This window comes from Mesoplodon mirus, assembly GCF_964341445.2.
Source record: "Mesoplodon mirus genome assembly, chromosome: 5".
Lineage (NCBI taxonomy): Eukaryota > Metazoa > Chordata > Mammalia > Artiodactyla > Ziphiidae > Mesoplodon > Mesoplodon mirus.
The window spans coordinates 79,466,354-79,492,313 of NC_138980.1; the positions used below are offsets into that span (position 1 = coordinate 79,466,354).

Here is a 25,960-nt window from a genome sequence, read left to right on the forward strand (position 1 = left end):
ATAGTTTTTCTCAGCCCTCTGAGCCTTCCAATGAAAGTTCATGTTGATTGATTTCTGTTTTACTCAGTTTCCATAATTGGCAGAGGTTAATGTAACAGTTCCTGTGATCTGTGCAGCAAGCAAGTTCAGAATTGCTTGGTGCCATTTTTCTATTTATAAAAGTTTTATAGTTCCTTAGGTCCCAGAGGCACCAAGCTGAAGGATAGAGTTCTCTTTCAGTTACTAGGCTAAGTTGCTTAATTGGAGAAGACTTTTTCTCACAAAGACTTCTGCTTGGAAATAAAAGGTATTAATGATTTCCACCAAATTAAACTGCCTTTTTTTTGTTTTGTTTTTTTACCCTTATAAGGAAAGGAGCTCCAACAACTTCTCTCATTAGTGTAGCTGTCACAAAGTAAGTATGTATGACTTTCTTCTTTCTGGGTATGGAAGAATCTTAAAAGGGTGATTGATAGGCACTGAATTTTTAATATGACATGAAAGTGTCATTTATTTTAGCATGGAGTTTGGATAAACTCTTTCTTCTTTGGTTGTAATAACATTTTTGTATCGTTAGGCTGTTTACAGAGTTTTTTCAGAGCCATACATTTAAGTCTTGGGAAACATGCCAGATACTGATATAAATGTTGAACTTGAACTCTTAAAACATTTTTTTTTGTCACTTGCAAAATAAAAACAAATCCAGTGGAAAGGAAATAGTTTTGCAATTTAGGGGCTTTATGCTATAACTATTCAGCATGTTAATGGTCTTGATTTCTACTCACCTGATACTTTTACTGCTTTTGTTTAATAGCAAAGCAGAAAGAAAGGGTTATTATATTATTGCACTGATTCTTCTGACACTATCTAAAATGTATTTGATCTTTCAGTTAAAAAAATTACTATTTTATTTAATCCTATTTGGAAACATGACAACTCTGATTAGGTCATAAAATCAGTGTTACTAATTTATCATTCCAGAATTTAGAGAATGTATAGAAGAGAGTGCCTTCCCATGTAGGGTGACAGTGGGCCCTTGATGTTCCATTGTTTGCGTGGTCTACATTCTCTGATTTAAAGAATTGTTGGTAGAGAGTTTGTGATGGATTCTATACATAAGAGGATCCTTAATGTTGGAAGGTCATTTTAGGAACACTGGCTTAGGAAGTGAAAGGTCGGCTAAAAAAAGAGTAGCGTGTATTAAGTGTTTACTTGAAAGGAATATGTGATATTGAGGAAACAATATCTTTCAAGGCAAAGTTGTTCAAATTAAATATTAAGAAGAACACTGACATATAAAGCACATAAAAATGATGAGATTCCCCAGGTAATTTTTTTTTTTTTTTTTTTTGCGGTACGCGGGCCTCTCACTGTTGTGGCCTCTCCTGTTGCGGAGCACAGGCTCCGGACGCTCAGGCTCAGCGGCCATGGCTCACGGGCCCAGCCGCTCCGCGGCATGTGGGATCTTCCTGGACCGGGGCACGAACCCGTTCGCCTGCATCGGCAGGCAGACTCCCAACCACTGTGCCACCAGGGAAGCCCCCCAGGCAATTTTTAAAAATAATCCTTAAAAAAAAAAAAAAAAAAGTTAATGTGGACATAGTGAACTGACTTGCCAATTGTTATTAATAGCTGGTTAAATTATTAATTTTGATATTAGTTCTAAGTTAACTGTTGCCTTGTGCTTTTAAATATTTGCTTTATTTATTTACTTTAAACCTTTGAAGGGTTTGAGGTGTTCATAGGAACATGGATGATTTTTTTTTAGGTAACTGAGAATATTATCTGATTTTGTAATGTAATACAATAAGTAAAATGATGCTAAATTGTGCTGGAATTAACCAAGGGTGCTGCAATGTCCACTGGGAGTTTTTAAAGTTCAGCTAATACTCAGACTCATAAAATGACCACATATTGTACCTCGATATGTTCAGAAGGATATAGGACAGGAACATAGTTTGCTAGGAGGATAGCATCAGGTATTCCTCTTGATTCAGTGTCTTTGTAGCAGTTTATTCAGTGCAAAGGAGATGAGATCTATACTGGACAGGTGTGGAGGTTGCCCTGGCTTAAAAGCCTAATGCCCCACATGTACGAAAATGTCTTGTAACAATTCTGTCCACATGGCTTTCAACCACCCACCAGGGACATACAGTTACAGGAGTCACTGCGCTCAGAGAAGGGCAAAAACATGAGGTTCCCAGTTGTAGTTCTCAGGTCGTTATTCCAGTTTAGATTGAGTTGACCAGTCAGGGGTCATTTTTACCATGAGCCATATTGTCTAGGTAGCATTGTTGGTACTCTGGCATTTATCAGGTAACTTGAGGAACAAAACTAAAGAGTTAACCCAAGGTCAGATTCTCATGCATTAGGGGAAGAGGGTTTGGTTTACCTTTACTCACAGGCCAAAGCAAAATAACAACCCTTCAGGAGCAGTCAGCTACTTGTACAGATAGTAGATACACCCTGAGTCCCTGGAGAGAATTGTACAGCCTGACACCTGGTCTCAGACATGAAACTGCAGTATGTGGTCCTTGATTGGGTGGAGGAAAGAAAACTGCTGTAAAGGATATTTTGGGGGACAATTGGAGAATTTACTTAGGTATGACAATGGTATCTTTTTTATGGAAGTGGGTATAGGATTTGGATCCTTTTGAAATTTAAGTTAAGCAAATTAGAAAGTAGCCAGTAGCCTGGGATGATTGATCGAAAGAACTTTTGCTCTATTTAGGCCCATGCTCCTCAGGAAGCTCAAAATCAATGAAAGAACCCTGTTTCAGAGAAATCAGAATTACTGGAGCCGTTTTTTACAACTTAAAATCAGATTTAAGTAGCATTGAACTGTGTTTCTCATTTTGACTCTTAACAGCCTACGTTGTAAGCAGACTAATTAAGAAAAAGCTGTGTTTGTCCACCTTACTTTAGCCTGGAGGGCACTATTCCCTAAGAGGTTGGTGGGAAGCCAGTGGAAACTAGTCCTGAACTTCTATGGGGTTCTGCAGGCAGGTCCAGTGCCTTCTGCTCTGTCTTCTCGGCATACTGTCTAGGTTTGGTGAGCCTCTTTCCCTTTTCATCCTTTACCACTTCTCTGGCTGGCTCTGCTTGGCAGAGATGCGTCAAAACCTCTAATTTGCTAATGGGAGCTATCTTTCATTTTCTTCAGCTTTGTGGGTTTTATTCCATGTTTCCCTTTTTATTTCTTTAACATCATTTTAGTGGATTTGTGGTGAGAAGCCAAAAAAGAAAAAAAAAAGCACTGCAATCAGTCTACCATCTTGAACCAGATATGTCTTCATAGTTTGGCAGAAAATACTTGAGAACAGTGATTACTTGAACTTCCTGACCAGTGCTTTAGGGGTTTTGTTTATTTCGCATGTCTCCTTAAGTTTCTTTTAGGAAAAAAAAAAGAGTCCTGCTTTTTAAGTGTTTGAAAACCTCATCTGTAGTATGTGAGGAGAAATCTAGGCCTGGATATTTGAGGGATGGGAGAGAAAGTTGAAAAAAGAAAGTAGTCACATAGTTGGAATTTATTGTTATTTTTCAAAAAATGGTAAGAAATTAAATCACTCCCTTCCTTAGTAATTGCTTTTTTTCCCCTAGGATAATAGCCAAGGTTCTGGAGGACAACAAGCTGCCTGGTGCGATTTGTTCCTTGACTTGTGGTGGAGCGGATATTGGGTAGGTCAATAATAGGCCCAGAGTGTCTTTCTGCTGAAGGGCTTGGGTTGATCAACTAGAATCAGCTTTACTAGAATTTCGAAACTCAGTATAGCTCAGAAGGTGAGAGTGGTTTTTTGGAATCATTATTACGGATCTCACTGGACTTTACTTCATTAATGTGTAGCATCTGTCGGAGGATGAGTGAGAACTATCTTTTTCATTGCCCAGAGCTACTATTGTAAGGTGTTTATATCCTAAAATAACACCCTGCTGTGCCACTGTGCAGCCCATGGCTTCCTAACGCTTGATTTATCAACGTGCTCACTTACAAAGCAAAGCTGTGGAATTGTGCTCTGGTTTCTCAATCCTCACCAAGGACCTAGCCTCTTCTCTGGGTTCTTCAGCTGACCAAAGAAGGGAACCCTGGAGACACAGCTTCTAATTTATTGTTTTTTAAAAATCGTCATGTAATTCACATACCATAAAGTTCTCTCTTTAAAAATGTACAATTCATTGGTTTTTAGAATAGTCGCAATGTTGTACAACCATCCCCATTACCTTATTCCAGACATTTTTGTTACCCCCAAAGGGACCTGGTACCCATTAGCAGTTATTTCCCCCTCCCCTTCCCCTGGCAGCCCCTCATCGACTTCATGCCTGTTGGTTCGCCTCTTCGGGGTGTTTCAGGTAAATGGAATCATGTGGCCTTTGTATCCAGCTGCTTTCACTTGGCAGAATGTCATAGCATCTTTTCAGCTGGAACGGACTGTACTGTCTCTGAACCATGGTGAAAGCTGGTTCTAGCAGCCTTGACTTTGATTAGATTGCGTTTCATAGGAGTCAGGTCTTAGAACGCTTACAGGTGTGATGAACGTGTTAGTCCCCCTCCAGCACTTTGACCGCACTATTGTACTTCATGGGCAGTCTCAAAAAGGTGTAACACATGACTCCTCTTTTTTAGATAAGTGAGAAAATTTTAGAAATTTTATTTAGAAAATACAACTCCCACATAAAGAGTGCATAGTGAAGTATTATCTAAATTGTCATTTAAAACAAATAGTCTATCCTTTGACCCGCTCTGTTCTTGTACTTTGGGCATGCAGTCCTTCATGTTGGCCTTGGAATAGCTCAGATAATGACAGTAATGTGTGCAGAAGGGCTTTACACAGCAACTCCCTTGAGTGTCGGTGCTCACATGTGCTGGGCTGACCTGGGAAGCCCACATGCACTGTCTGATCACACAGTTCCAGCCCTGCATTGGTCTGATGCTGTGGCTGCCTTGCTTGGCCCACACCAAGCCCTTTGAAGCACTGAACTATGAGCAAGAAGGTTCAGATCAGTAGTGTCTGGTCTACATTCCTTAGAAACTGGAAATAGTTTCTTTCTGAGTCAGCTTCCAAGAAGGATACTTAGGATATTTCCCTACAGTCTTTAAAATTTTCTTCTTTTTTTTTTTTTTTTTTTTTTGCATATTTTAAAAAAATTTGTTTTTTATTTTTGGCCACGTTGGGTCTTCGTCGCGGCATGCGGGCTGTTCTTCGCAGTACATGGATTCTCTCTAGTGGCATGCGGTGTTCTCTCTATTTGTAGCGTGTGGGCTCTGTAGTTGTGGCACATGGGCTCTCTTGTAGAAGCACACGAGCTTAGTAGTTGTGGCACGTGGGCTTAGTTGCCCCGTGGCATGTGGGATCTTAGTTCCCCAACCAGGGATTGAACCCACATACATCCCCTGAATTGGAAGGCGGCTTCTTTACCACTGGACCACCGGGGACTGAATTGGAAGGCGGCTTCTTTACCACTGGACCACCGGGGAAGTCCCTAAACTTTTAGTCCTTAAAGGAATCAGTTTTAAGAGACTGCAAAATAACTGGGATGCTCATCAAGGAACTGCTACGGTCGTATTGTCCAGTCACCCATCAGTACAAGAAGGAATGTCTTCCTTAACAACGTCCTTGTGGTGATTTCTGTTTACGGAGAGCTCCCAGAACGGGTTAGTCTGTTCTGCTGTATGGTTCTTCTTGTGAAAATCATTTTCATGAAGACCTTCCCTTGCTCCCTTGGGATAGATCCTTGTGTCTTTCACTGACTGTCTTTCCATGACAGGGGTTTCAGAGTTTTCTGACGTGGCACCGTCGAGTGCCACCATTGCTGGATTTCTCTGCTCGGGTGACCGTGTCTGTTCCCCTTGCAGCACAGCCATGGCCAAAGATGAGCGAATGAACCTGCTGTCCTTCACTGGGAGCACTCAGGTGGGAAAACAAGTGGCTCTTATGGTGCAGGAGAGGTTTGGTAAGTGTTGGCTTTATATCGAGCCTTTAATTCCCTCAGGTATGGATATGAAATAAAGGTTGGGTTTTTTTCCTTGACCCTTTCCATGGAGACACCAGCTGTGTTTATTTGAATGTCCAAGTAAAAGGAAGGGTACAGTTAATAGTGGCTTAATATTAGGGAGATAGCAGATTTAATAGCATAATTTGGAAAAGGATGTCATTCCCTCCCTAAATGACCATAGTAGAATCATATCAAATGTACTTACCAATTTCTATCAGACTGATTGGGCAAATAAAAAAGAAAACTGACATTTAAACAGGACCAGTGAGAGTACAGGACCTAGAGTGAATGTGGTGTAGAAGACTTACATCTGTTTTTCTCTCATTTCTGTTTCATGCATATATGACTGAAAAGGGCTGTAAGACATAGCTTTGTATGCTGTACTTTATGGCTCATTAAGGAGGTTTTCTAGGATAATATTGATGGTTAATTTTTGCCTATTTTGCCGATTTAGACTCTAACCCTAGCATAAGATGAGACTCGAATAGTTAATCTGTCAGCTATTTTGCTATATGGGCATTCTTTTAAAAAGGAATTTACAAACTATTAGAGCTAATAAACATGGTTGGCAAGGTTGCAGGATACAAAAATCAGTTGTATTTCTATACATTAACAATGAGCAATCTGAAAGTGAAATTCATAAAACTTTCATATACAGTAGCATCAGAAAGAATAAAATTCTTAGGAATAAATTTAACAAAAGAAGTATAAGTCTTTCACACAGAGTACCACAAAACATCATTGAAAGAAATTTTAAAAGACCTAAATAAATGTAAAGACCTCCTGTTTTCACTGTTTGGAAACAACTTAATATTATTACTGCCCAAGATCAGTACTGTCCAAGTGATTTGCAGATTGAATGCAATCCCTTTCAAAATGTCAGTTGGCTTCTTTGTAGAAATGACAAGCTGATTCTAAAGTCCATATGAAATGCAAGGGACCCCAAATAGCCAAAACAGTCTTGGAAAGAACAAAGTCAGAGGACTCACGCTTCCCAATTTTAGAATTTATTACAGAAGTATAGTAATCCAGACTATGTATACTGGCGTAAAGATAGAAAAATCAGTGGAATAGATTGAGAGCCCAGAAATGCACGCTTACACTTATGGTCAAGGGTGCCAAGACATTTCAATGAGGAAAATAGTCTTCAACAAATAGTGCAGGGACAACTAGATAACCATAACATATGTATGAAGTTGGACCCCAACCTACCCCTATACACAAAAATTAATTCAAAATATATCAAAGACCTAAAGGTGAGAGCTAGAACTATAAAATGCTTGAAGGAAACATAGGAATAGGTCTTTGTGACCTTGGATTAGGCAGTGGTTTCTTAGATATGACACCTAAAGCAGAAGCAACAGAAGAAAGAATAGATAAATTAGACTTCATCAGAATTAAAAACTTTTCTGTTTCAAAGGATCAGGACTTCGCTGGCGGTCCAGCAGTTGAGACTTCGCCTTCCAATGCAGGGGGCATGGGTTTGATCCCTGGTCGGGGAGCTGAGATCCCACATGTGTCGCAGCCAAAAAACCAAAACATAAAACAGAAGCAATATTGGAACAAAGTCAATAAAGACTTTAAAAATGGTCCACATTAAAAAAAAAAAAAAACTTAAAAAGGGCACACCATCAAAAAAGGGAAAAGAACAACCTATAGAATGGGAGAAAATATTTAGAAATCCTTTATCTGATAAGGGATTTATGTCTAGAATATATAAAGAATTCTTACAATTCAGTAATATAAAAGACAACCCAATTAAAAAATGGGCAAGCATTTGATTAGATTATTTCTTCAAAGATAAACAAATGTCCAGTAAGTATGTGCAGTGGTGCTTAAGATCGTTAATCCTGCTTCTCCCACTAGCAGATACTGTCCTCCTCCCTACGCCTCCTTTTAACTCAAAGCTGTAGTTTGTAGTTCTCTTATAAGTAGTACCATTAGTAGGATTACAATTTTTAAATGATGCATCTGCCTGTCTTAAGTTGTAGGTGCTTTTCCTGGAGGGGGTTGGTGGTTTTGAACATGGTTAGGGAGCACATAGAGAATTGGAAGGATATGGAAGGTACAGATGGAATTGTCAGATCTTATGGTAATACTATATTCTTGGGAAATTGTCATACAATTTTCCAAAGTGACTGCACCATTTTATACTAACTGTTTGGAGTTTTGGGGGATATAATTTTAAACTTAGAGAAATTCCAAGACTAACTCAAGGAATTCCCATATACCCTTTAATGAGTTTTACCAATTGTACCATTTTTAAAATCACTTTCTCTCTAGCAGCACACACACACACACACACATATATATTGTGAGAGCATATTTTTGAACCTTTTGAGAAAATTGAAGACATTGTATTCCTTTACCACTAAATGTGTTTTGTGTATTTCCTAAGAACAAGGATATTCTATCATATAACCATGATACAATTATTAAAATCAGGAAACTAGACATTGATGCGATGCTCATGCTTTTTTTTTCCCTTGAAAAATTTTTTAAATTGAGTTACAGTTTATTTATGTTCATGCGATGTTTTAAATCAGAGAATAAAACAATTGGGATAGGCTATGATTTGAGGCCGTGTAGCTGTGTGCATTAAACAATGAAATAAGAATTAATTTGTGTTTATATATTTTAAAGGGAGAAGTTTATTAGAACTTGGAGGAAACAATGCAATTATAGGTAAGGCTGTCTTTTCTTCTTTGCGTGATTTCTGTTTAGAATATCTTCAGTAGCCATCCTGAATGTATAGAACTTGTGTAAGAACTCATCCCTTTTATGTTGTGTGTGTGTCTAAGATCTAATTCCCATGCTTAGGAACTTTCCTTGTGAGACAGGACACATGGTTTGAAGGCAGAGATAACTAGGAGGGAAAGGTGTTCATGTTCGGAAAATGCTACCTGGGGCTTAGAATCTGTGTATGAGAGTTTCTAATGTGTCATTGTTTCTTGTTTTCCTTCTGTTTTTTGAAAACTGGCCACATGTTTCTCTAGAATAAATGAGTAAGTAACTCTATGTGACCTGCTGTTTCCAAAAACATTAGTTTGTCTTCAGTGGAGTATTGAGTGCTTTTACATTGGGAAGGAACACTTCCTTAAGGCATTTTATCATTTACCTATAGCCTTGGAGATTATTTAATTCTCTTTTTCACTTGTTTGACACAAAAGGAAATAGTCTACCAGCCTAACTTCTGGATAATGTAATGAACATCAGTTGGTTGAGACTTCATAAAATCATGAATTTTATGGTAAAAACTTGCTAATTGTATATTGCCATCATTATCATGTTTAAATGCTTATGTGTTTGTGGGGTACACCAGAAATATAAAAATTATATGGTGAAGGGTTTGTTGTGGATGAACTTCTGATTTCGTGAGAGTGTTGATTAGAAAATATAGTTAGCGTTTATTGATCAGTGGGTATGTGTCAGGCACTGTGCTCAGTTTTTTCATATGCAATATGTCATTTAATCCCCAAAGTAACCCCATGAGGCAGATACCTTTATTAATCTCATTTGAAGGTTACACCCTGAGGCTTAAAATGATTATGTGCCTGAAGTGACAGAGCCAGCATTTGTATCCTGGCAATCAGACCCCAGAGCATAGCTCTCTTCCTAAAACTCCTTACTATCGTCCATTAGTACCCCAGATAATATTATCCCATTTTATGGATGAGGAAACTGAGGCTTAAAAGGTTAAAATAACACAATGAAAAAGTGGTGGTGATGGATAAGAACTTTGGTCTGTTTGGTTGTGTAATCCACCTTCTTAACCATCATGCTAGTCTGAGAATGCTCTTAGACTGGACAGGGGAAAATTGAAGATGTAAGAGGGAATTGGGACTGTAAGTTTATGGAAGGGATAGAAAGGAAGGAATTATAAGTAATGCAATGGATCGATGGAAGGGTAACCTTGTAAAAACTATGCTAGTTTTTTCTTCGGAGGGCAGAAGAGGAGGAGGAAGGAATAGACAAAAGTAGAGAGCAATCTGAAAGTGATTTTGCACTGATCTCTTCAGAGATTCAGAGGAAGCAGGAAAGGGCCTTGTGTGTGATCACTTTGAGATTTTCCTCGAAGTAAAGGGTGAAGTCATCTGGAGCAGGACTAAAGGGCTGGAGGGGTTTGAGACATTTGAAAAAGCTTCTGTAACGGGGAGAACAAGAGGCATTTTAGGGAATGGACTGATGCAGATGAGGGTGCAGAGGTTGTTGGAGAGCTTGGTTTGATGGCGGTAATAAATCAGAAGGATCCCACTGACTTCTCTTTGGGCCCAGGGAAGCTGCCATTTAAATGGGTGGTGCGGTTGAGACTGAAGGCAAGTAAAACTGACAAAGACGGTGGTGCTCTTAGAGAAGAGACCACATGAAGGTGCAGAGAAGGCTCAGTCAGCATCAGAAACTTCAGAGAGGTGAAAGATGAAGAGGTCAGAGGAGGGGGAGCTCATTGCTCTATTCTCATATCATTTTCTTTGGGAGAAAAGTTGCCTCTGCAGTATGAACTTGCTTATTTTACAAGGATAGTTCTGGCGTTCTCTCACTGCGCTTTCATCTTATACCAGTTAGTAAAGTACCTTGTCTGCCTACCTCACGACACTGATGGGTGTGTTTCTGCTTCCCTAAGCTTTTGAGGATTCGGACCTCAGCTTAGTCGTTCCCTCAGCTCTCTTTGCAGCCGTGGGGACAGCCGGCCAGAGGTGTACCACTGCGAGGCGCCTGGTGAGTGTGTCTGCATGGGCACATGAGAGTGTCCTCCTCTTCCAGTGCTGCTTTTCAACACATTGTACTGTTAAGGAGGTGTCGTAGATACACTGCTAGAAACGTGTATTCCCTGGATGTGGTTGGCAAACATGTGGCCCTGCTGCTCTGTTCTGTGCTCCTGGCAGATGCTGCTGGTCAGTGAGGGACTCTGCCTTCCCTCCCCAAGCTGAACATGGTCCAGTCCTCATTGACTGGAGTTGGACGTGGGTGATGAGACCTGCTTTCAATCCTACACCTAGAACAATGTGGACAAAGTCCCATGTCACTTAGAGAATAAAACAAGATAAACATTTGAAAAATTCACAACTGTTTGCTAAAAGGTAGACAGTCTTAGCTGTCTTGTAAAAACATTTTAAGTAGTAAAATATTTTTAGAAATTAAAAATTTTTGGCTTATAGATCAAGTCTTAGATTTGACTTGATGTGACGTAGTTTATTGGAAAGTAAATATATGTGTGTTCTCTCTATATAAGTGTATAAGTCTGCATGCATATATATAGGACACATTAATATTAAGTGCATGTGAGGAGAGTGGTTTCGCTTCAGTGTTCGGGGTTTGGGAAGTTTAATCTCCACACTTAGATTTGAGCTGGATTTTAAAATGTTTTTGTATGAGGTACAACCTTAATTTTCATGACTCATGCTATTGAAAAACTGGGCCAAACAAATTTTGATTAGGTAGAAAATTTGGCTACAATTTCCTTTTTAAAAATTATTATTGTTGAGTTTTCCTCCTGTAATTTAAAAAACAAACAGTTTACAATTGAGTTATGGAGGAATTGGCTTTGGGTTTTTCCTCTTACCCACAATGAGTATGAACAAATTCTTTATAAGGTTGACATAATCTAAATTAATTAGAATAGATTAAAAATATAGGGAAATTAAGTCTTTACTTTTGCCATAACTTTTCATATTCACTTTTTCCTGTATTTTACAATGAATGAATATCTTTCCTTTGTTTTTATATTACTCAGTTGATGTGGTATGAACTGCAGTATGAACTTGCTTGTTTACAGGGATAGTTCTAGTGTTCTCTTACTGCACTTTCTTTTTTTTCTATTTATTTGTTTATTTAAATGTTGCTCTGTGGATTTAACAGGCAGAAACCCAGAGCCTGCACTTTCTAAAGGCATCATCTTATACCAGTTAATAAAGTACCTTGTCTGCCTACTACGATAGAATATCTAAACTATGATGTTTGTAAAGTATTTATAATTTATTGAATTTGTTCACCTTAAACATTTATTACCTTAAGGCTAAGAAGGAAACAGGGGTACTCCAAAAGATTATAATCTTAATTACATGGTAAACTATGAAATAACATTAAAGTCAAGCATTTCTTTATTTGGTCAACCTTTATTTTTCCTTTGTGTCGTGGAGCAAATATACATAGCCATGCTTTATATTTAGTGTCAAATATTGGAGGATACTGTTAGTCATAACCCAAATCAATTTTTGTAGGAACTGTAGTGGTATACAGAAAAATCCATTCCAGTACTATGGACCTCTCTGTGATTTATTGTTCGCCCTCTGTATCCATGGTTCTTCCAAATCTGCAGATCCAACCAATTGGGAACCATGTAGTCCTGTAGCATTTACTCTCGAAAAATATTCTTATACAGGTGGACCCGTGCAGTTCAAACCCATGTTGTTCAAGGGTCAAGTGTATAAATCAGTACTGTTAAGAAAAATTGAGGGAATTCCCTGGTGGTCCAGTGGTTAGGACTCCGCACTTTCACTGCTGAGGATGCGGGTTCAATCCCTGGTTGGGGAACTAAGACCTACAAGCTGTGCACCACGGCCAAAAAAAAAAGGCTGGGGAAAAAAATAAAAATTGTGCATTTTTAACAATTTCATACATTTATTTGTGCTATTTAATAGTCCATTTATATGTACTAATCCATTGAATGTTTCTTTTTTCATTTAGTTTTTACATGAAAGCATTCATGATGAAGTTGTTAATAGACTTAAAAAGGCCTATGCACAGATCCGTGTTGGGAACCCATGGGACTGTGAGTATCTGGTTGATTCCAAAGATGTTCCTTTTTGCCAGATGGTGTTATAAGAGTTTGTGATTTTCTACTTTTATTTTTTTCCCTTTCCTGAGAGGCCTGAGGGAATACAAAGCAGTTTATTTTGCATTTGGGGTGACAAATCTGCTCCTAGGTTAGGATCTCAGTGCTTGACGTGGGCTGGTGGGTGAGCTTGGGAGATGGTATTGAGATGGGATGAGTTTGAGAAGCTTTTCCCTCTTCACTTCCCTCCTCCCAGATACCACCATCCTCCCTCATGCAAGGTTACAAGAGTCACCTGCCTGACTTTTCTGCTTCCACTTCTGCCTTCCACCATAACCAAAGTAATTTTAAAAAATGTAATTAAATAATTCACTCTCTTGCTAAAAACACTCACTGCTGTTTGACTAAAACTTGGATGCCTTTTGAGACCTTTTTGCAAGCTCACAGTCTTTCGTGATCTGACCTTGGCTGCGTCCCTGCCCGCCTTCTGGACCAGCTGTGCGCCATTTGCCCTGTTGCTCCCTGAGCTCCAGCTTCTCCAACCTTCTTTCAGTGCTCTGGACATTCCAGGCTCTGCCCTGCTGGAACTGCTCTTTGCCCAGCCCTTCCCACCTCCTACTTATATCTTCCTTCTTACTCTGTCCCACGGTCACCTTTAATGCTCTGGTTTCTGGCAGCCATACAGAGGGAGCATCAGCCTCTTCCCCTTAAATTGTTCACCGACTGCTGGTTCTGTGAAGTTCTTAGAGAATGATCACCCTGTAATAAATAAGCAGAGCCTATATTTGTACTGCAGTACTCTGATGAATTGATAGCTCTTTCCCTAGATTTGGACCTCCATGTTTCTGTATAGAAAGCTTATGAGGACCCAACCATACCTTCTTTTTTGCATATCTTCTGTGGTTGCTTTTGCACTACATTGGCGGAATTGAGTAGTCGTGGCAGAGACCATATGTCATGCAAAGCATTAAATAGTTACTGTCCGGCTCTTTGCAGAGAAAGGTTGCTGACTCCTGCTCTAAACTGAGGGAATATATGAAGGGATTGGTCTGTTCATTGGGAAAGCTGTTTAATTATAAAATGATGCCAGTTAGGGTGAAATGAAGAGCATTCCTTTTTCTTTCCAGCTAATGTTCTCTATGGGCCACTCCACACCAAACAGGCAGTGAGCATGTTTCTTGGAGCAGTGGAGGAAGCAAAGAAAGAAGGTGGCACCGTGGTCTATGGTGGCAAGGTAATGACAACTTGAGATCAGGAGTGACAGGTTCTTTCTTTTCCTTTCGCACAAGCAGGGCTCTGGGTAAATTGATAAAGGGTGCCTGACTGCCACTTTTCTTTTCTCCATCCCCTTTATAACGGGGAAATACATATTTTAAAGAATGACAATGTAACATGAATGGAACATTTCTGGAAAGACACAGCTCAGAGCCAGGGTTGCCTTTGAATTGAGTCCCTGGGAATTTGTATGGAAGGGAGACCTCTTTTTCACGGTACGGAAGACTGTATTTAGTGCAATTGAAAATCCGCGTTTAGTAGTGATTATTAAGTCATTTAAGGCAGGGAATCAAAAAAAATACATACCAAAAGCATTTTTAACACATATTACTATTATCGATGAAAAATTAGTTGATTTAATAAAGAAATGGAAATTTTTATTTGAGCCAAATCAAGGATTATAACCTGGGAACAGCACCTCAGAAAGCTCCGAGAACCGTTCTACCTGTTAGAAGTCAAGACATTTATATAAGTTTTTTGGACAGAGGACTGTACATTGAATGACGTATCTTTGACAGTTTACACAATCTAGATCTAAGTGTCATCATGGCCCCTTACAAGATAAGGAATGTTACCTTTTAAGGAGTTGTCTTGGTAGTGCTAGGAGAATGTTGCTGTTTATGGTTGAGCAGGTATTTCTGCCGATGGGGAGGTTTGGTTGGTGCATGATACAGATACACAGTGCCCAGTTGAGGGGAGAGAGGAGACCATAGGGCAGAGAAAGTTTTTGATGTTTAAATTTTTCTTGTCTTGCCATAAAATATGAATTTCATTTCATACTATATTTGTTTGATTCTTGAGATGTAGATTCAAGGCGTTTTCTTCGTGTATGATAGGAATTTGTCTTCATCCTTGAATAAGCTATATATATAATTTATTATCTACAATTTATTTTCGCTTCTTTAAAAATCACTGAAAACTGAGTCTCTTGCAAAGCTCTCTGAGAAGCAGAATCCTTCTCCCTAGTTTCTCAACGTTGACATACCCACATCTCGTTGGATAGAGATGTGTATGTGTATTTGTACTTTTTGTTACTTACCTTGAGTTTTTTTAAGCATTTTAACTTAATTTTTAGAAGTAGCTCTTTTTTCCCCTTTGTGTAATATTTACTTAAGTTACATAATGCAATATGGTATTGTAATAACAAATACAGCTGCCACATACAGGGTTGGGAGTAAATACAGATGACTCTTGGTAAACGTACAGCTCAGAGGGTGAGAGCAGAATTACACAGTCACCTTGGAGAGCTGACCACCAGCCAAACAGCTTGCTGCAGGCATCAGAATATTTTATAGAAGTGGAGATGAACTAGTAATTTGGTTATGTGGAGGTTAGTTAGGAGAGTGTCTATAGTATACCCTTTTAGAGCTTTTGATTTCTGTGTTATTAATGTGTTAGTTTGCTAGGGCTGCCATAGCAAAATATCACAGACTGGGTGGCTTAAACAACAAATTTGTCTCACAGTTCTGGAAGCTGAGTCCCAAATCAAGGTGCTGGCCGGGTTGATCCTTCCTGGTGAGGCCTCTGTCCCTGGCTTGCAGACGGCCACCTTCTCTCCATGTCCTCACATGGCCTTTCCTCCCTGCCTGGAGAGAGGAGGTCCCTGGTGTCTCTTCCTCTTCTTATGAGGAATTATTTCTATCTGATTAGGGCCTCACCCACATGACCTCATTTAACTTTACCTCCTTAAAGGTCCTGTCTCCAAATTTATTCATAATGGGAGTGGGGTGGGTTTAAGGCTTCAACATAAGAATTTGGGGGTGTGGGTATGGGCACAATACAGTTTGTAACAGAACAGGTATAGATTACCACTTTTAAAATTATGTGAAGTTAAAAATAACCACCTGTAACAGCGTTTTTTCACTGTAACTTGCTCATGATGCATGACACAGCTCTCTATCCTTGACTCCTTTATTCTATTTCTTTTCTGACCAACTAAGTTAGAACCAATAAGAGGCAGAGAAAATTTTCATTCATGGTGGGAAGTTATTTTGGAGAAATAATTCACTTATAAATGGTGTTTATTATTTTTTTTTCAAAATTATAAACAAAGATGGTATCCTCTGACTCCAAGAACCAGAAAACAAAATGCTCTTGTTTTTATTTCCTTTCTCTACTGCAGGTTATGGATCGCCCTGGAAATTATGTAGAACCGACAATTGTGACAGGCCTTGACCACAACGCATCCATTGTACACACAGAGACTTTTGCCCCAATTCTTTATGTCTTTAAATTCAAGGTAAAAAAATAGATTCCTTCTCTCTCTTCTCTAGTTCAACGTTGAAACAAATGAGAAGACTAGGAGAAAATAAAGGCATATTAAATTTCAGTCAGCCTTTAGGGAGGTTTTAGAAAGTCACTCCGATTAGTAAAGATTTGAAGGTTAAGGACAAACTATGATGAGATGAACACTTTAAACAGTAGAGCATAAGCTAGCTGCCAGGGGAATTAAGACAAGTAGAGGGCCAACATTGAAATTTATGGAGAATGTGGCCCTCATCACCTGTATCAGCTGTGTTGATACAGTTGAGCTGTGTGGACTATGAAGTCAGCTTCTGCACAAAAGAGACCAGGTAGTTTGATAGTCTGAGTGCTAAGTATCAGTGGACAAAATGAGAAGATACACGGGCAATTTGTAGACATACAATTACAACTTGTATCAGAGGACAGGCTGTGGAGGGTTTAACAGATAAAGGTAACTAGAGGGTCTCCTTCCCAGCACGTGACAGGCTCTACCATGCCAGCAGATGTCTAGAGATTGAATCAAGGCTTGGCTGTGCCATGATTAACAGTTAAAGGATGATGAGACTTACACCTTGTTGCAATTATATGATTGCATTAATTAAAATCTTGCTTTAAGTTGTCTATGATTGTTTCACATAATGTGACTACAGAGTGTAATTTCATGTTTTGTCTTGTGTCTGTGTGTTTGACTGTGAGTTCCTGAGCAAATCATTTAGCCTCTCTTGCCTAATCTGTACATTAGGGATAATACAGAGCCTGTGTCATTGGGTGAGGATTAAATGTATAAATGCATGCTCAGTGCCTAGGTCAGTGTGTTGCACATAGTAAGAGCTCAGTAAATAACGGCTCTTATACGTAGTGGCTTGAATGGAACAATGTACTCATGTTTTCCTCAAAGTTCAGGTAAGGGGAAAATCCCACAAAGCACTGTACAAGATAAACAGAATTAGGAAGATGTTGACTCCTTAGTTTCCTTTTGTGCACTAAAATTATACTGGTAAATTTCACGAAATGAGTTTACTATTAGTCAGTTTAGACCAGAACAGTGTGTATCATCTAACAGCTTCCAATGTCTGTCCTTTTAGAATGAAGACGAGGTCTTTGCATGGAATAATGAAGTAAAACAGGGACTTTCAAGTAGCATCTTTACCAAGGATTTGGGCAGAATCTTTCGCTGGCTTGGGTATAACTTTGTCTATTTTGAAAACTTATGTAAGTCTGATTTGTGTGGTGATTGGACGATAAAAAAAGAAAATGAAACCATCATAGGTGAAAATATTTTTTTAAATAAATTTATTTATTTATATTTTAAAATTTTGGCTGCGTTGGGTCTTCGTTGCTGCACGCGGGCTTTCTCTGGTTGCAGCACACAGGGGCTACCCTTCATAGCAGTTGTGGTGCATGGGCTTCTCATTGCGGTGGCTTCTCTTGTTGCGGAGCATGGGCTCTAGGCGCACGTGGGCTCAGTAGTTGTGGCTCGCGGGCTCTAGAGCACAGGCTCAGTAGTTGTGGCGCATGGGCTTAGTTGCTCCGTGGCATGTGGGATCTTCCTGGATCAGGGATCGAACCCATGTCCCCTGCATTGGCAGGCGGATTCTTAACCACTGCGCCACCAGGGAAGTCCCTTATTTATTTTTATTATTTTTTTGTTTAGCATTGAGAGTCTTAGAGGTTTTGTCTGGATTATTTATTCATTTCTGTATATTTGTTTTGTGTGTGTGTGTGTGGTTTTTTTTGTTTGTTTTTTTTTTTACTTTCACATATTTTGCTTTCCTTTTGCCTCCCTTTTCACACACAGCCCAAAAGGATCAGACTGTGGCATTGTAAACATCAACATTCCAACGAGTGGGGCTGAGATTGGAGGTGCATTTGGTATGTAGAGAATCCTTTCTCCTTTTTCATGTTGGGCAGTTTATTAGTCTGCCGGGACTGCCATAACAAAATACCAGACTGGGTGGCTCAAACAATAGAAATGTGTTTTCTCACATTTCTGGAGGCTGGAAGTCCAAGATCAAGGTGTTGGCAGGTTTGCTTTTTCCTGAGGCCTCTCTTCTGGCTTGTAGATGGCTGTCTTCCTCCTGTGTCCTCTCATGGCCTGTTCTCTGTGCATGTATATCCCTGGTGTCTCTTTATCTTCTTATAAGGACATTAGTCCTATTGGCTTAAAACCCCACCTTTATGTCTTCATTTAACCTTAATTACCTCCTTAAGGGTCCTGTTGCCAAATACAGCCAGCCACGCTCTAAGGAATTGGAGGTTGGGGCTTCAACCTATGAAATTGGGGCAGGGGAACACAATTTAGTCCATAACAGGTGGCAAAGAAAAAGCACTAGTCTTTCAGAAAAGTTTGACCAAGACACTGAAATAATAATCTTATCTGGTCTGACATGCTCGAGAGAGCTTATGCTCTATATTCAGAGTTATTGTCCAAGGTCCTACATTTTATTCTCAGATGCAGCCTCATGTTAGAACAGGGGCCTTTCACCTGAATTATGTGAACCCCTGAAATGGCATCTGTTTTCTTGGGAGATGCTTGAAGACCCCAAAAAGATTAAGAACCTCTGCTCTAAAGCCAGAAAATTTCACATGAAAAATTCTGGTTTTTATTTGCAAAGTGGGCATAGTAAATATTATACATTATCTTTTTTTTTTTTTTTTTTTTTTAATTTCTTTTTGCGGTACGCAGGCCTCTCACTGCTGTGGCCTCTCCCGTTGCGGAGCACAGGCTCCGGATGCGCAGGCCCAGCGGCCATGGCTCACGGGCCCAGCCGCTCCGCGGCATATGGGATCCTCCCAGACCGGGGCACGAACCCGTATCCCCTGCATCGGCAGGCGGACTCTCAACCACTGCGCCACCAGGGAGGCCCTACATTATCTTTTATCTTAGATAAAATATTGAGTTGTTTCTTTTCATTGGGCCCAGCTCCTCTTTTCTCTTAATGAGCCTGGGGCTCTTGATGCTTAAACTTAGCACTAATAGTAAAAGTTTTTTTTTTTTTTTTTTAAAGGCCTTCCCAACAATCATGTATTAACTTATTAAAAATTATCCAAAATATAGTAAAAACAGATTGCATTATTTATATATATATACACACAGAGAGAGAGGTAAAACAAACATATATTAATACCTGTAAAATTTAAATAATTAGAAGCATTCTTTTTTTTTTTTGAAGCATTCTTCTATACATTTTAAAGCAGAGGGCAATTACTATTCAGCGTACAGACATTGATAAACGTTCCTGATTGCAGTTTAGCCGTTTATCTCTGTGCTCCACTATTAAGTGAGTGTCTGTTCCTTCTGTAGGCCCTCAATCCCTGTTTCCAGCCCATGCCTTCTCTCTCCAATTGACTCTTTTATTTCAGCCTTTACAGTTAATTTCTAAAGTTTTTAAAAGTCTCATAATGGAAAGAGCAGTTCTGCCCCATACTTTGCTTTTCCTCCTCCTTTCCCGGAGGCAGCTACTTTGAGATTCTTACTGAAGGAAAAAGGAAATTGACTTTTGAATTTACTTCAGTTTTTCTAAGTAATGTGCTTTAACTGCTCTTTCACAACTTTAGACATTATGTACTGACCCTTTGTTATCATAGATTAACTTTCTTAAACCCTCCCTCTCTTTTCCTGTGAGACATTATTGCACAGGGTGAGGTCTAGAGGAAACCAGATACTAAGTGTCTGGCTCCTAAGTCTTCTCCCAGTGTAGTCACAGAAGATGTGCTTAATTCTTCCTGCATCGGATTGTGACAACATATGTGAAACATTGTCTACCAGCAAAGCATAGAGACTCAGTACCCAAGGCTTTTATTGGGGGTCGGTCACACAGGCAACCTCTGCCTAAGCACCCAAATTCCAGACTCCCTGAAGGAAAGCAGGTATTTAACATAAACCACATCGTTTGCTCAGTGAGACAGTGTAGGGAACTGTTTAGCCTACAAGTTTCCAGATGCCAGCAACATTGTAAGCAGACCTGCTATGTCTTTTTTGCACAGATTGTAAGTTTTTCTCAGCCTTTGGAAGCTATAACTTATCTTCTGGTTTCCATTACTGTGGTTGAAAAGCCCAATCCACTTTGATTTCTGGTCTTTTTTTCCCCCATTTCAAAAAATTGGGGGTCTGTTATTTATGTCTGATGTTCTGAAATTCTTCAGTAATATGCCTCAATGGAGGTCTTGGTAAACATTTTTGTTGGACAGTCAATGGGCCAGTAATCGGCCTTATTAGCATTGGGACTCACAGTTTTTAGTTCTGGGAAGTTTTTGATAGTTTTATTTTGTTTTGATAGTGTTTCTTTGACAATTTTTTCCCTTTGATTTTTCTGTATTTTAATTTCTAGAACTCCTATTATTTGAATGTTATCTCTTGAGGAATTATCTAATTGTGTTATTTTTTCCCCTCTTATTTTCCATCTCGTTAGTCTTTTGGGGAGATTTCCTCAAACTTTTCTTCTAACACTTCTATTGTTTTTTTCTCCTGCTCTTACTAAAAATGATACTAAGTTTGCTTTGATGGCACGCTTTTAAACAGTACCCTTTTCTTGTTTTATGGAATCATTATCTTTTTGTAACCTTTAAAAATAATATGGCATTAAAAAATTTTTATTATAAAATAGTTTATGTATACTGTAGAAAATTATATACAGATAAGCATAAATGGGAAAATAAAATTACATTTCCACTATTTAGAGGTTTCCACTCTTAACACCTTGGTCTAATGGTAAGGTTTTTTTTAAGGTGCTTCCTGACATTTCTGTTTTTCTGGTTAATTCCTTTTACTTTATTTTCCAACTTAGTTCCCTTTTTCCCATTTGGTTTGGTCTCTGTCTTTTACTTATTTGTTTGCAGAGGGGATACTCTGGCTACCCATAAGGTAACTGGTCAGGTAGCTCTGGTCTCCTGGTGTCTTCTTTTCTGTGATCCTGAGTAGGAGCCCACACAGAGGCACTGCGCAAGATTCATGAGCTGCTTGTGTATTTCTCTAGGAGGAGAGAAGCACACTGGCGGTGGCAGGGAGTCTGGTAGTGATGCCTGGAAACAGTACATGAGAAGATCTACTTGGTAAGAAAAGGCTTTGGGAAAATGGTTTGGCTTTACAGCCTCTGGAATGTGCTTCTACAGTCTCCTACTGTCTGCTCTGTGTTCGTGCAGTTTCTCTTGATTTTATGTTTGTAACATTCCACAGCTCTCCCCTCCCAGAGCATCTCTTTGGTGCTATTATTTTCCTACCCATCTGTCCAGCTTCAGCTAGTGCCCAGCGCCTGACTGTGAAACCATCTCGGTAGTGGTTTCTGTCTAGAGACAGCACAGGAGCAGGACACTTGGGGTCAACCAGCAGGAGAAAGTTGAAGAGGCTGTCCTTTCAGTTTTTTTCCTTGGGTACAGTTACCACCCCTGCAGGCTGCCAGGGCAGTAGGACATGGAGGTGGGCAGGTGGGCAGGCAGGCTGCGGCCCTGGCTAATGAGCTGGGGGATACAGCTCTGGGAGTAGTTAGCACAAGCTTTGAAAGTGAATTAGCACGTTCATCCAGCACAAGGGTAGCTGGCAAGGGAAGCTGTTGCTGGGACGTTCTGGCTAGGAGCTGCTTTTTATTTTCTGTTTTCCCTCCCTCTTGGGTAGAAATCAGTTTATCCAAGAGCAGTAAAATAGTGTGTGGGGTCAGGCCCATGTTGTGTTAGGTTGTAGAAAGAGCACAGGGTAAGGAACCCAGGACACCGTCTGTCTCATTTACTGCTTCTCACTGGCTCTGGAACCTCTCGGGGAGGGGGATTTCCTACACCTTCGCTCATTGTCTCCTCAGCAACTGCATGTCTGTTAGGAATTTTTTTTCCCCTCCAGCTTTATTGAGGTATAATTGACAAATAAAATCGTAATATATTTAAAGTGTGCAACATGATGATTTGACATACACATACATTGTGAAAAGATTCCCACAATCAAGTTAGCACATCCTTTACCTCACAACAGTGTGTGTGTGTGTGTGTGTGTGTGTGTGTGTGTGAGTGTGAGAGAGAGAGAGAGAGAGAGCGCGAGCGAGCTTAAGATCTACTCTTAGCAAATTTCAAGTATATATCAGGAGTTCCTGAGTTGCTTTGGCTATGGCTTGTTTACTCTCAGACACATGCATGCTCTTTGCCTGATTCCCATTTGTTGAAGTCAGTTATGTTCCTTTTACTTTTCTTGTACTTGAGATCTAGGGGACCAAGCATGTAGCTGCAGCCTTTTTGGAACCCATCTGATGGAGACACTTCCTCTCAGGAGAAAAGCCAGATGGCTGACTAAGAGGGAATCTTTTATTTTCCAAATTATTATAGTTTTATTTTATTTCTATCAAAATGGGAATATCTGTATTTTTCCTCCTAATTCAGTACAAGTTATTGAGAGACATAAAGAAGATGAAGTTATAATCCCCTTATTCTTGTGCCCTGAAACCATTACTAACACATATGCTGTGTGTCTTTCCAGAATTTTGTGTTTCTCATTTTTTTCTTTTATAAAACTGGATCTATACTAACGTTGTCTTGTATCCTAATTTTTTTCTTCATTAGCTTATAACTTGAATATTTGACCTTGTTAATATATGCAGATCCGACACATTTTTTTAATGGCATAAAATTTCCTCTATTACGTGTATACTATCCATTTAATTTTGTTCATTTTTTTCCCCGCCCCTGCCTTAGTACCATCAACTACAGTAAGGACCTGCCTCTGGCCCAAGGAATCAAGTTCCAGTAAAGTTGCTTTCAGCTGACATTTCAAGTGTTTCAGGCATTGTTGCATCTCTTTCTTCTGAAGAAGATGAAGAAAATTACTATTTGCCTTGAATAAATGGATCATTTTGAATTTGACAGTGGTTAATCCCTTATGCTTCTGAAGCCTAAGTCAAGAGACTTTTTTTAAAAATAAAAATTTTCATGTCATAACCTTAAGTAATAAAAGATAGATTAGATGGATTTTTATGTTAATAGTAGTTACTGATTTTTTTAAGCTTTAGCATTATTTTTATAATTTAGAAAAATATAGTGCATGCCATGGTAGGAATTTGAAAAGTACAGAACATAATAGGGAAGAAAATAGAAGTCTTGTCAGGAGGTGCAGGAACGTCTCCTGAGCAAGTAAAGAAATCGGTAGCAAGTATTGATTCATGTCACCCTCCTCAGCAGGTGTTGGAAAGGGTGTGATTGAAGGGAGTGTCCCTTGTTTATGGAGGACCATAGCACAGTATCCCTGTGGAACGACTTGCTGTTTAAGATGTCTGAGGGCATTCATCATTATCACAGCTTCTCTTGCTCAGGATGGCTTGTGTCACCACAGAAGAAATTTGGGGGGCGGATGGAGATTTTGCTCCTGCCCTACCTAGAACCTGCACCTGCAGAAGACTGTGTAGAATTCTATGCAGAGCACATCTGGATTTCTTATGCAACCTCAGACCATCTTCTTTAGCTGTTAGGCTTCTTTAGTTGCCCTTAGGTTTGTTCTCAGAATAACCAAGTGTGTAGCAGCATGTGTTCGCAGTGGACTCAGCATAGTTCACTTTTTCTTTCCTGGGAGTCCACTTCCTTCTCTTGAGAAGCTGTCCGGGAGCTACTAGAGTGATTCAGCCCAGGGCCTTGTCGAGCTCACGCTGGCTCCTGCAGTTCTGTCTTCCTGGCAGCCTTCACTCCCCCGTAGCAGCCACCACCCCGTCGACTCCTGCCAGACTGGACTGGGACAGAAGCCTTGCAAGAAGATGACATCTGTAGATGACCTGATGTGTCAAGATATATGGAGAGATTTAGACAACTGGCAAAGAATTTGGGGTTGAGTTATGGCAGAGAAGCAAGCAAATGAAAAAACCAGGCAATTATAAATTTATCAGGGAAGGAAAGGTATAACATGTTCCATGGCCCAGCTGGGACTAGTGTTCACCCAGGTATGCTACTGTCAACCTTGAATATTAAGCCAAACATGGATGATAGGCCTTCTGAGAGCATGTTGGCAGGAAAAGTTCAGGGTTTGAAGGTAGGTCAGAGAGGCAGGCAGTTTATGTTCTGTAGTGGAAAATCAATAATGCCTAAAATTACAGAAGCAAGAAATAGAAACATAGGCTTATAAAAGATAGGGAGCTAAATTCTGAAAATATCATTGCTTCAGGAGAGGGCAAATGGGGGGTGGGGCATGGAGACAGGAGGGATTATCTTCCATAACAAGTCTTGTAGAGCTATTTGACTCTAAATCAAGAGAATGTATAACTTTGATTAAAAATTCAAACCAACAAAAAAAATGATGTCAGAGAATCAGGTGCTTGGAATCATACGTTTTCTAATCCCCTTTCCACCACCTCTCTCCCCAGCACACACAAACTGCACACTTGTGAGCTTCCCGTTATTCAACTAGGGACTCTTTAAATATCTCATGAAAGGATTGTGCTGAAAGCCAAGTTTCCTTCCATGTGTTGAAGTACAAAATAGATAAAAAGTATATGTGTATCAATACAAGATTAATACAAGCAATTGCTTAAGAAAATTATGCAGTTTGGGCATTTAAAAAAAACCTTGCTGTGTTTTTTCTTTGTAAGTCACAATGTTAGGTATTGTAGCCCTGTCTTTACTGTCTATAATAATGTCTGAAGAAAATAGTAAAGCACTATTTAAAACGTTTTTAGAAACCATGTAGTAATAGGCTATTTTCATTTTGTGAAATCGAGATTAATTTCTATTGAAATACTTTTTTATATCCTGTTTCTTCCAAGCATATTACTTTTAAAAAAGTATTTCGAAACATGAGCTGTGTTGGTGTTTTTTCAATTTTTACATTTATAATTTCTCTTCAATCAGGTATTTATTCTCTCCAATGAGGAGGCTCTCCATCCTCCTGTGTATTAGCTAAAGCCATGCCATGGTGGCCAATATGGAATAATAATCTCTAGTACACTGGTGAGAGGGGGACCGGCAACTCTAATCTTAGGTATGGAAGTCAAGTTAAACTGATTCTGAAAGCTTTCTTTGAAACTGACTCACAAGTTTTCTACACGTTTCTAGGAACAAGGACTTTTTTTTTTTTTTTTTTTGCGGTACGTGGGCCTCTCACTGTTGTGGCCTCTCCCGTTGCGGAGCACAGGCTCCGGACGCACAGGCTCAGCAGCCATGGCTCACGGGCCCAGCTGCTCCGCGGCATGTGGGGTCTTCCCAGACCAGGGCACGAACCCGTGTCCCCTGCATTGGCAGGCGGACTCTCAGCCACTGCGCCACCAGGGAAGCCCAAGGACATTTTTTGTCATTGATGTTTATTAAAAAATTTTGGCCTTACATGTTCCTCTGTTTTTTACTGACTTAATGAAAGTTACTTATTAGTATTTTTAACCACAGAAGTTAAAATTTGCATTTGTGTGTGTTATTCCTGGCCATGTGATTTAGGTGCTGGGAGTCCTGTACTGCTGGTTACTGGTTACACTGAGCCCCTTGTGACTGTCTGCCCCTCCCTGCCTGCATCCGGTGTTATAGCCATACTGCCAGAGTTCCCAGCTCCCACAGTGGACCTGAGTGGCTGTGATTAGCGTTTCCAGTGTACGGGATGGTAATAACACCCATCCTAAACAACTGTAAAGATTAAAGGAAAAAATTACAAAAGTAACATAGTGCCTGGCAGTGGTAAGAGCTCAATAAGTGTTATTGGGGTATTTTGCACTTTTTTTTTTTTTTTTTTTTTTTGCGTTACGCGGGCCTCTC

The 25,960-nt window shown here is 39.6% G+C and overlaps 1 protein-coding gene across 1 annotated transcript in view; it reads left to right on the top strand.

The window, feature by feature from the left end:
* The window catches only part of ALDH7A1 (aldehyde dehydrogenase 7 family member A1), a 37,829-nt gene extending 13,327 nt beyond the window's left edge, over positions 1 to 24,502 (top strand). The window contains exons 7-18 of the mRNA XM_082623112.1: positions 350 to 394; positions 3,580 to 3,657; positions 5,831 to 5,928; positions 8,614 to 8,655; positions 10,592 to 10,686; positions 12,655 to 12,739; positions 13,870 to 13,976; positions 16,140 to 16,256; positions 17,347 to 17,444; positions 18,060 to 18,133; positions 21,238 to 21,313; positions 22,934 to 24,502. Of these exons, the coding sequence (XP_082479238.1) occupies positions 350 to 394; positions 3,580 to 3,657; positions 5,831 to 5,928; positions 8,614 to 8,655; positions 10,592 to 10,686; positions 12,655 to 12,739; positions 13,870 to 13,976; positions 16,140 to 16,256; positions 17,347 to 17,444; positions 18,060 to 18,133; positions 21,238 to 21,313; positions 22,934 to 22,988 (970 nt within the window). The 3' untranslated portion in view covers positions 22,989 to 24,502. The remainder of the gene's footprint in view (positions 1 to 349; positions 395 to 3,579; positions 3,658 to 5,830; positions 5,929 to 8,613; positions 8,656 to 10,591; positions 10,687 to 12,654; positions 12,740 to 13,869; positions 13,977 to 16,139; positions 16,257 to 17,346; positions 17,445 to 18,059; positions 18,134 to 21,237; positions 21,314 to 22,933) is intronic.
* The last annotated feature ends 1,458 nt before the right edge of the window (positions 24,503 to 25,960 follow it).